At 39.1% G+C, this 11,729-nt stretch overlaps 1 protein-coding gene across 1 annotated transcript in view; it reads right to left on the bottom strand.

Annotated features, from left to right (window-relative positions):
* SLC17A8 (solute carrier family 17 member 8) overlaps window positions 1-11,729 on the bottom strand; it is an 85,896-nt gene that overhangs the window by 33,009 nt on the left and 41,158 nt on the right. The window contains exons 4-5 of the mRNA XM_042781828.1: window positions 8,635-8,749; window positions 6,941-7,028 (exon numbers count right to left, since the gene is read on the bottom strand). Coding sequence (XP_042637762.1) covers window positions 6,941-7,028; window positions 8,635-8,749 — 203 coding nt within the window. The remainder of the gene's footprint in view (window positions 1-6,940; window positions 7,029-8,634; window positions 8,750-11,729) is intronic.

Raw genomic sequence — 11,729 nt, 5'->3', positions numbered from 1 at the left:
CAATGACATGAGACAAAGTATATGTGAACTGCTGTATGAAAAGTGAATTTACTCTGTAAATCTTCACCCAAATCAAAATAAAATTAAAAAAAAAAAAAAAGCTGTACAACTTGACATAAACTGCCCTTCTCTCTGACCGTCAAACTCTTCCTGTCACATGCACAGCCCTTGAGCATACCTCCCATATGGACTCAGTCTGAACTGCAGGTTGGCTGCTCCCAGGCTGCGCTTGGGAGCAGACTGCTCCTTTTATTTTTCTTATTGAAGTAATAACATTCTCATGAGATAAATTAAGCATTTAAAAGCAAACAATTCAGTGGCATTTAGTACTTTCACAGTGTTCTGCAAATATCACCCGTACCTGGTACCAAAACATGTTCAGCACTCCAAAAGGAAACCCTATACCTAGTAGCAGTCACTCTTCATCAAAGGCTACAACCCCGGCAGCCGCTAATCTGATTTCTGCCTCTATGGATCTACCTGTTCTAAATATTTCATATAAATGCAATCATTCTATATATCACCTTTCATGATTCATTTCTTCCATTTAACAGTGTTTTCAAGGTGCATTCATGTTGCAGCTTGTATCAGTACTTCATTATTTTATGGCTGAATAGTATTACTTTGTGTGGCTATACCACATTTTGTTTATGCATTCAACTGCTGATGGACACCTGGGTTGTTTCCTTATTTTGGCTTTTGTGAATAGTGTGTAATGAACATTGTTGTACAGATATCTGTGTGATATCTTGTTCTCGATTTTAGGAGTAAAAACTCCTAAACACTGGGACATATGGTAATTAGAAGTCCCCGGATAGCTCAAGTGGTTTGTCCTAGACTACTATCCTAAAGTTGATAGCTCAAACCCACCCAGTAGCTCTGCAAGAAAAAGCCTGCCCATCTGGTTCCATAAAGATCACAGCCAATAACAACATATGAAGATATGCTTGTGATCATTAGCTATTAGAGAGATGCAAACCAAAATCACAATGGCATATCATCTCACCCTGGCAGTAATAGCAAAGTGCAAAAAAACAGAAAACAACAAGTGCTGATGAGGGTGTGGAGATAGTAGGACCTTGTATCACTCTACAGTGCTAGTGGGACCGTAAAATGGTGTGACCACTGTGGGAAATGGTATGGCACTTGCTTAAGAAGTTGGAAAAAGAAATACTATATGACCCAGCAATCCCACTACTAAGCATATATCCTAGAGAAATAAGAGCTGTGACATGAATACATATATATGCACATTCATGTTCATTGCAACATTATTCACAATAGTAAAAAGATGAAAACAACACATCAATGGATGGACAAACTATGGTACATACACACAATAGAATACTATGCAACATTAAAGAACAATGATGAATCTGCGAGATACCTCATAACATGGATGAACCTAGAGGACATTATGCTGAGTGAAATTAGTCAATCACAAAAGGAGAAATATTGTATGAGAATACCATCATAAAAAGTTAAGAAAAGGTTTACACACAGAAAGAATCATTCCTTAAAAGTTACCAGGGATGGGAAGGAAAGAGGGTAAAACACTGACTAGATGGTAGACATGTATTAATTCAAGAGAAGGGAAGACACTATACAGTAAGTGGGAGGTCAGCACAAAATGCAGAAGACACAGGGAGGAGCACAAAAATTAAAGGCAACAAAGATGAGTCCTATTACATACACAATCCTGCAATAATAGTAATAACCAGAAGGCTGGCAGTTCAAACTCACCAGCCACTCCTTGGAAGGAAGATGGGACAATCTACTTCCGTAGTAATACTGCCTCGGAAACCCAAGGAGGGATCGCTATGAGTTGGGTCCGGCTCAACAGCACATAACAACAACAACAACATGGGCGGATACAGATAGACACTCAAGCTGAACAGGGGTAAGAAGTTGAATGGGACTACTCCCATGAATATTCATAGGTCTGATGGAGAGATCTCTACCTATGTATTTATATGTGCTGCAGATATATCTGTGAATGCAGAACATACAGAGGGTAAAGTTGTGAAAATTTCTTAGACAAAACCAGACACCTTGAAGGAATCAGTTGCTGGGCATGGGGACTCACGACCATAGTCTAGAGTACACTTAGGTCAATTGGCATAATGTAGACCACAAAGATAATGTTCTACATCCTGCTTTGGTGAGTAGTGACTGGGGTCTTAAAAGCTTGTGAGTGGCCATCTAAGGTGCAACTCTTGGACCCTCCCTGATCAGAGCAAAAGACACAGGAAACTATTTGTCCAAAGGACGAATGGACCACATGAACCCTAGCTTCCATGACCCTAAGACAGGAAGAACTAGATGGTGTCTGGCTACCACTGCAGACCACTCTGAAAGGGATCACAATGGGAGGTCCCAGAGAGAGTGAGAGAAAAACTAAAAATCATAAAAAAAAAAAAAAAAACAGGCTTATTGATCTAATGAAGACCCTGATATTGTGGCCCTGAAACATCCTTCAAGCCAGGCACTGAACTCCACCCTCATGGCTCAACTTTCAGCCAAATAATAGGGAGCCCTATAAGGTGAATAGTGATATCAGGAGGTTATGCACTCATTAGAACAATCAACCATACAAGATCAAGAGGGCAGCATTTACCCAGAGATAGGCAGGAGGGGATGGGAAGGAAGGACTAAGGGAAGTGGTAGGCTTGGGGAGGAAGTGAGAAAAATGCTGTTGCATTGTGGGGATTGCAGTGAATGTCACAAACCAGAATGTGTATGGATTATTAAATGGAAAATCAGTTTGCTCTATAAACTTTCACCCAAATCACCATATTTTTTTTAATAAAATTTAAAAATATTACAGCCAAGAATACCTTATAGAGTATTTCTACTCTGTAACACATGGGGTCACCATGAGTTGGAATCTACTCAAGGCCAGTGGGTTAGGTTTATGGTAATTATACATTTAAGTTTTTGAGAAACCATGAAACTCCTTGGTCCTTTTTGTGTGCCCACCACTTAGCATAGGTGAGTCTCAAATATTCTTTGAATGGTGTGGGGAAGGGGAAAGAATTGAGTTGGTGGGAGAGAAAGGTCTCAGTTCTATCCTCACTAGCTGTGAGAATTTAAATCCTTTTTTCCCTCCATAGCCTCAGATTTCTCAAGTAAAAAAAAAAAAAAAAAAACAAGAGGTTGTGACTAGATATTTTCTAAAGTCCATTTCAACTGCAATATTTTTTCAGTTTAAGAATTGATTAGCTTTAGCCCCATCTGAATTTCCTTGTAATGACATTTCCCTTGGTTGTTCTTTGAAATCAAGGCCACGCCTTAGCTGGGAATTGTAATAAGCCCTGTGACTTTGGTCAGTTTAACTTTTCTGGAAAGTTGACTCGTTTCTTAGTTCAGCCCTTTTAAAGCTATAAAGTCACACTAAGAATGCAGAGTGACTGCAAGTCAGTCTTGTTTTGCTGGCAAATCAAAATGAAAGACCTTACAAATAAACCTTTCAAAGAAAATGAGGTCAGGGATCTAACACTCTATCTGGTCAGCTGGTGCAGAGTGTTATACTTCTGTAGAGTTGGTGTAAGGCCAGAAGTAGGAGTGGAGATTACTGTGAACTACAAATGAGAAGACAGAGACAGTTTCTAAGAACAAGAAAAGATTAAGATATGAAGATATCTCAACTGTGTATGCAATTCCAAACTAGGTGCATTGATGAATATTTCACACCAAATACCAAGGAAAGCTTTATTATTATTTTAGAAGGTAGAGACAATAAGAAAGAGATAAATAAAAACAGTAATAGAAACAAAGACCTCCCCTATCTAAAATGAACAGGTTGACATCTGTATTGGTGGTCTAGTACTGCTTTAAGAGAAAATACCACAAGTTATATGGCTTGAACAGAGATTTATTCTCTTGCAGTTTAGGAGGCTAAAAGTCTGAGCTCAAAGTGCCAGCTCTAAGGGCTGGGTGAAAGCTCCCTAACCTTGGGCTTCTGCTCTGCCTCTTGCTGAAGGCTTCTCTTAACTCAGACAACAGCTGGCTGCTGAGGCTCACAAACCCAAGGTCAACAAGTAAAATAGCACAGTCCCAAAATTATCTAGCAACATGGCAAGGCCACTCATTCAAGTTCATTAACAGTCCCAAGATCGACAGACAACATAGCAGGCTACTGAGATGAAGACTCAGCCAAATGCAAGATCCAGATGTGTCAAAAGCTCAGGCCTTTCTCCAAGCTTCTCCTTATATACTGGAAGCAGACCACATCCCTAAGGCTGCTCACGGCTCACATTCCACCGTGGAGTGGAATACCAGTCTCAGCATGGGGAATAACTACATCCAGATGCCCAGCCACTCAAAATCAGACCCAGTCAAGTTGACACGCAACTTTAACTACCACAATGTCTCTTAGGAGGGCAGTACAGCATAGTGTTTGGGATCACTAACTTAAAAAATCAGGGAGATTCAAGTTCTGATCCTATCTCTGCTCTGGTCACATTATGACTTCTGTTAGCCTAAACAATTTGCCCTTTGGACTCTTTCTGCCATTTAAATAAAATTAAATAAAATTAATATTTTTTACAACTATGCTGATGATGGTGGTGAGTGCTGTTGTTTTTCTGTTATTGATTGGTACCTACGTAGACCTTTCAGGATACTGGTTATTCATAGAGTGACATAGAGGGGGCAATTCCAAAGAGATGACTTGGAGTGAGGCAAACTTTGCAAGGTAAAATTTAGACACCAAAGAATAAAAGTCACATCACTACTTAACCAAAAAAACCAAACTCATTGCCATTGAGTCGATTTTGACTCATGGGGACCTCTGTTGGGTATCCAAGGCTGTAAATATTTATGGAAGTAGATTGCCTCATCTTCCTCCCATGGAGCAGCTGGTGGGTTTGAACTGCTGATACTCTGGTTAGCAGACAAATGCCTTACCCACTATACCACCAGAGTTCCTTACGTCACTAGTTAGGGGTCACTAATGTACTAGGTAAGATAGATGGTCTTTATTTTGATCATCTGGAACGTAACAACAAATTTAATAAAAATGTCTCTATAGTAATGTGTACATGGTAGTAGTGTATAATGCGAAAAATATGAATCAAGGGTCAGGTGCTCCACAATTTAGTGTCTGTGTGGCCTTGTACAAGTCATTGAATTTTATTTCATTTCAGTTTCTTCATCTGTTAAAAGAAGAGTGGATGTAAATCTAAAATTTTTCTAAAAAATAACCCACCCACCAACTGCCTTCGAGTTGATTCTGACTCATAGCAACCCTATAGGGCAGAGTAGAACTGCCCCATAGGCTTTCCAAGACTATAAATCTATATAGAAGCAGACTGCCTCATCTTTCTTCTGTGGAGTGGCTGGTGAGTTCAAACTGACCTTTTGGTTAGTAACCAAATGCCTTAACCATTGCACCACCAGAATTCCTTTAAGAAAAAAAGCCTATTGAAATATACACACAAATACATGTGTGTGTACCACATTTTCTTGCAAATAATGTATGCGTCACTGCGCACTTATGGAAAATACCTAGTGGGAGAAGGCCACAGTTGGCAAAAGTGTAGAATGCATGTTATTTACATAAAAAATACAGTATATAAATAATTCAGAGTTTCCTCAAAAAATTAAATGTAGACTTCCCATATGACTCAGCAATTCCACCCCTAGGTATTTACTCCAAAAAATGAAAACGTGTCTACTTAGAAACTTGTACACAGATGTTCACAGCACTATTACTAAATCCCAGAGGTGGAAACAATCCAAACGTCCATTAACTGATGAATGGATAAACAAACAAACAAAATGTAGTGTATCCATAGAAAGGAACACCATTCAGCCATAAAAAGCAATGAAGTATTAATACATGCTATAAGTTGGGTTTGTTTTTATAAGTTGGATGAACCTGGAAAACATGCTAAATGAAAGCAGCCAGTCAAAAAAGATCACATGTTCTATGGTTCCTTTTATATAAATATCTACAATTAGCAAATCCATAGAGACAGTAGATTAGTGGTTGCCAGGGGGCCAGGGGGAGGTATAGGGAGTGACAGCTCAATGGTACCAAGTGTTCTGGGGTGCTGAAAGAGTTTTGAAACTAGAGAGAGGTGGAGGCTGCAGAGCATAGTTAATACGCTAAATGCCACTGGACTGTACACTTTAAAATGGTTATGTGAATTCCACCTCAATTTAAAAAAAAAAAAAAAAAGTAGGTTTGATGATCACATCGCTTCTGCCTTTGACCTCAGCAGATGTCATGTTAACTAATCCAACAACCACTTCCAACCCCCTTCTGCCTTGCCCCTCCACTAGAGAGGTTAGAAACACTAGGCACTTAACTTCCCAGCCTCCCTTGCAGCTATTGCTGTTGTTGTTATTATGTGCCGTAGAGTCGGATCCAACTCATAGCAACCCCTCATTGGGTTTCCGAGGGGATATCACTAGGGAAGTAGATTGCCCAACCTTCCTCCCTAGGAGTAGGTTTGAACCACCAGCCTTCTGGTTACAGTCAAATGCCTTAGGCACTAAGCCACCAGACTCCTGCTAGTAAAGCACACAATGTAATTATGAGCAAGGAAACATAAGTAGAAGTCTACCAGGAGGCTTTGGCAAAGTTTTGCTTTTCTGATGAAAGAAAGAGATGTGGCTAGGGCTCCTCTCCCCATTTCTTCCTGTCTTGAATGTGGGCTTGATGTATGGAATTGTGGCAGCCATCTTGTGAGCATTAGAAACAAATATGAGAATAAAAAGTTATCATTCTGAAGATGGTGGAGTAGAAAGTCAGAACAAGCATAAGTCTTTGACAGAGTATTAAGCAGTAGAATCAACACCAGCAACTACTCACCTTTGGACTTCTGTTATGTGAAAAACGTAGACTCAATTTAATGCTCTTTATAGGACTTTTCCATTATATAAAGCCTAAAGCATTCCTAAATGAAACGTGTCATGATTCTAATACACTCACCACAAAAAGACGTCGTGGCCAGTCTGCTTCTCTCCAAAGGTGGTGCCCACTTACTCCACATTCCATGGCAGGCTGGGTAAGTCACACCCTGGCAAAGGAGGCGAAAACACATTATTTGATATGACTCCGGTCTCAGTTTGTGGTTACCATATGGCTCCTGCTTCTTGCACACAGGTTACATTATTATAACCCAATTTATTGATATTAACAGCATGATTCAGCTATTTTAACTCACAGATGAAATCTGAATGTAGTTCAAATGTAAGCATGGTGGAGAGTGTTTATATTATTATAGAATATTAGTGTATGAAGGGACTTCAGCAATCAGGTGGTCTACCCTCCTGTTTCAAGATACAGAACCTGAGCCGCAAAGCCACTAAGTGACTAGACCCTAGTCTTCCTGGCTGACCATATGTTTTTCTATCACATTAGTATTTCCCAAGATATCTAATATATCTTTAGTGGGACTAGAGTTGGACTTGAAGTGGTAAACAACCTCCATTCTTAATGATGATTGTTACATATATATTCTATATGTAGAAAAAGATATAACCAGCACATGAAACCCACGATTTCAAAGATATTGTTCCTTAGGGTGAAAATTTTTTTTAAGAGAGTGAGTTGATATAAGGAAAGATAATAGATAAATCATAATACAAGTAGTATATAGATATGACAAAAGTCACAAAGGTAAGAAGTGAATGATTAAAGTTTGGGAAACATTACATCAGGGGTTAGCAAACTATAGCCAACAATCCAAATTAGGCATCCTACCTTTTTATTGTATAGCTCATGAGCTAAAAATGTGTTTTGCATTTTAGTGACAGGAAAAAATATATATTATCAAAAGAAGACTAATATTTCATGCCATGCAGAAATTATAAGAAATTTAAATTTCAGTGTCTATAAATAAAGTTTTATTGGAACATGTTGTTGTTGTTAGGGGCTGTCAAGTCATCTCCAACTCATAGTGACCCTCTGCACAACAGAATGAAACACTGCCCAGTCCTGTGCCAGCCTCATGATCCTTGCTATACCTGAGCCCAACGTTGCAGCCACTGTGTCTATCCATCTTGTTGAGGGCCTTCCTCTTCTTCATTGACCTTCCAGTTTACCAAGCATGATATCCTTTTATTGGAACATAGTCAAGTCTATTTGTTAATATATTGTCTATGGCTCTTTTTTCACTATAGCAACAGAGCTGAGTAGATGCAACAGAGATCATATGGTCTACAAGGTCCAAAATATTTTCTGTATGGCTCTATATCATGCTGCCTCCTTCACTGAGTTGAATTTCTTCATAAGACTGCATCCTTGGAAATGTACAGATTTAGTAACAAATTCATTTAAATTGTTTTCATGCAAAGAGCCCTTGCTTTACAAACTGTAGGTTTTGAGCTTCAGTTTCATTATTTATCAAAATAAAGAGGATTGGATTCGATTATCTCTAAGATCCTTCCTGGCTCTGAGAATCTATGCTCCTATGAAATGGCCCTTTATTGCATATAAATTTGGAATCACACAGGCATTTTTATTAAAATATCTAAAATTGTAAACAACCAGAGAGCTGAGATAGCAGGCTGAAATGGAAGATGGGGAAATTGCCTAAAGGGGATTTTCTTCAGAAATTGAATTATCTAAAGGACTACATTGTCTCCAGCAATATTGAAAACTGTAAGGAAAGTATCTCCTACCTCCACCAGTCCTTGTAAAATTCTGACACACATCACACAGCCATAATGCACTCTGGCCGCAGAAGGAATGAACATGTTCAAAGTCGATGTTAGAAAAATGGCCGCTCCAAAGACCCTGAGGGACCAAACACTGTGTTATTGAGGTGGCCTGCTGATGGCTGTAGCACTTCAGTTAAACATCAGAAGTGAACACAACAGCTCATGGAAGATTTCCATGGGAGTTAATTCAGAGAAATAAATGTTATGTTAGGGTCTGGTATGCCCCAAACTAGACTCCAGGCCTGCTTTGATTTCTGAGCTCCAGTTCCTGGACCAGTTATGGATACTTTTCAGCAGAATAGGGATTTCCTGCCTGGATAATTTCCTGGAAAGTTGGAGAACGGCTGGGTGAAATAAACTTATTGGAGACCCATTGTTCTGCCTGGTCTCACCCAAATGGCACATTCTTTTGTCTGGTGGCTTCTATATACTTGGAGCTGTGTCTCTTGCTTCCTCATTCTGCTCTAACTTCACCAGCAGAAATACTATCAACAAGTACGCTGTGTCCTGGGACCAGCCAAGCATAAGACAAGTTTTGTATTGTCTTAGCTTCCCACTCCCTGACCAGCACCACTGCTTCCCCCCACTACCTGCCTATCCCCACCCCTACCCTGCCTGGTCCAGGATGTTCTGTGAAAAGAATTAGGCAACATATTCTTCTTACCACATATTTTCATGATATTTCATTCCTTTCTACCTGCTGGGAGGTTATATTATATGTGATTTCTTTTTAGGGCAGAGGTGTGAAAAGAGACTTCATTTCATAGCAACTAATACTTCATCATTTCTTAAAAAGAATACACACTAATGTTCATTGCAGCATTATTTACAATAGCCAAAAGGTGGTAACAACCCAAGTGTCTATCAACAGATAAATGGATAAACAAAATGTGGTATATAAATACAATGGAATATTATTCAACCATAAAGAGAAATGAAGCCTGAGAGCTGCTGCTACACAGATGGACCTTGAAAACATGATCCTGAGTAAAATCAGTCAGACACAAAAAGACAAACATTGCTTGATCTCACTAATATGAAATACCTAGAACAGCCAAATGCATAGAGATAAAAGTAGATCATACACAGACGACAGCCTGGCTTGCTGAAAGTGAGGATGGCTTGAAGCACTTTCTGATGAATATTAAAGACTACAGTCTGCCATATGGATTACACTTCAACATAAAGAAAACAAAAATCCTCACAAATGGACCCATAAACAACCTCACAATAAATGGAGAAAAGGTTGAAGTTGTCAAAGATTTCACATTACTTGGTTCCACTGTCAACCCAATGGAAGCTGCAATCATAAATCAGACGTCATATTGCACTGGGCAAATCTGGTGCAAAAGAGCTCTATAAAGTGTTGAAGAGCAAAGATAACACTTTGGAGACTAAGGTGCACCTAACCCAAGCCATGGTATTTTTCAATAGTCTCATATGTATGTGAAAGTTGGACAATGAATAAGGAAGACCACAGAAGAGTTGATCCTTTTGAGTTGTGGTGTTGACGAAGGATATTGAAAGTACCATGGACTTCCAGAAAAACTAACAAATCTGTCCTGGAAGAAATGCAGCCAGAATGCTCCTTGGAAGTGAGAATGGCCAGACTTTGTCTCATCTACTTGGGTCATGTTGTTAGAAGGGATCATTTCCTGGAGAAGGCTATCATGCTTGGTAAACCGGAGGGTCAGTGAAAAAGGGGAAGACATTCAAGGAGGCAGACTGACACAGTGGCTGCAATGATGGGCTCAAGTATAGTAAGCATTGTGAGGATGGCGCAGGACTGGGCAGTGTTTTGTTCTGTTTTACATGGGGTCCCTATGAGTCAGAGCCAACTCGATGGCATCTAACAACAAGTGGTTATCAGGAGCTGGAAGGAAGAGAGATTGAGGAGTTATTAATAAATGGGTGCTGTGTATCTGTTTGGAAAAGATTTGGAAATAGTAGGGATGGTTGTACAACATTATAGATGTAACTACAGTCACTAAAATTTGCACTTAAAAATGGTTAAAATGGCAAAATTGTATGATACATATTTTACTGGAGCCCTGGTAACATAGTGGTTTAAGTGCTGAGCCACTAAACAAAATGTTGGCTGTTCAAACACACCAGCCACTCAGTGGTAGAAAGATGTGGCAGTCTGCTTCTGTAAAGATTACAGCCTTGAAAACCCTATAGGACAGTTCTACTCTGTCCTATAGAGTTTCTATGAGTTGGAATGGACTCAACAGCAATGGGCTTGGTTTTGGTTTTTATATATTTTAGCACAATGAAAGTTCAAAAAGAATACAATAAGTAATAATAAAGGACACACATTTGACAAGAACATAACTAAAAATAGTCAGGCTTTGAACATATTTAGATCTTATGGTAATGACTTTCAAACTTTTTAACACTGACTTATAAAAATATATATTTTATGTTATAACCCAGTATATACTCATATACACAAATGTAACTAAAACAAGTTTTACAAGAAAATATTTACCATTAAATGTGCAATTATTCAGATATTTTCTATTCTATTTTGGGAAATACCGCCTCAGAAACCCAAGGAGGAGTCACCATAGTTGGACCCCACTCGACGGCAGTGATTGGTTTTTTTGGTTTTATTTTATTCTATTTGATTATCTTCTCTTCCATATTTCTCTTGTTTTAAAATCTCATTGGTAAATCACTGTATGGATTTCACAACTATCTAATGAACTGTGCTTTCGAGTTTAGAAAATATTGCTTTATAAATTGCAATGCACTTTACAAACTCCATAAATCTAATGTCATGTGAGAAATACAATTGGAAGGAACCTGGAGATGTTTCATACACTCCTTTCCTGGTACATTAATACACTCTACCACATCTCCCCCAAGTGGCCATTCTCTCCTACTTGAATATCATTTGCTGGTTAAGTACTAGGAGCTCTGGTAGCATAGTGCCTAAGGCATTTGACTGCTAACCAGAAGGCTGACGGTTCAAACCCACCAGCCACTCCTCAGAAGGAAGGTTGGGCACTCTACTTCCGTAGTGATACCGCCTCGGAAACCCAAGGAGGGGT

This window comes from Orycteropus afer, unplaced genomic scaffold (assembly GCF_000298275.1).
Source record: "Orycteropus afer afer isolate SDZICR_OR568_19922 unplaced genomic scaffold, OryAfe1.0 scaffold00177, whole genome shotgun sequence".
Taxonomy (NCBI): Eukaryota; Metazoa; Chordata; class Mammalia; order Tubulidentata; family Orycteropodidae; genus Orycteropus; species Orycteropus afer.
The sequence above is the reverse complement of the archived record's forward strand: the minus strand, read 5'-3'. Positions and strand labels throughout refer to the sequence as shown.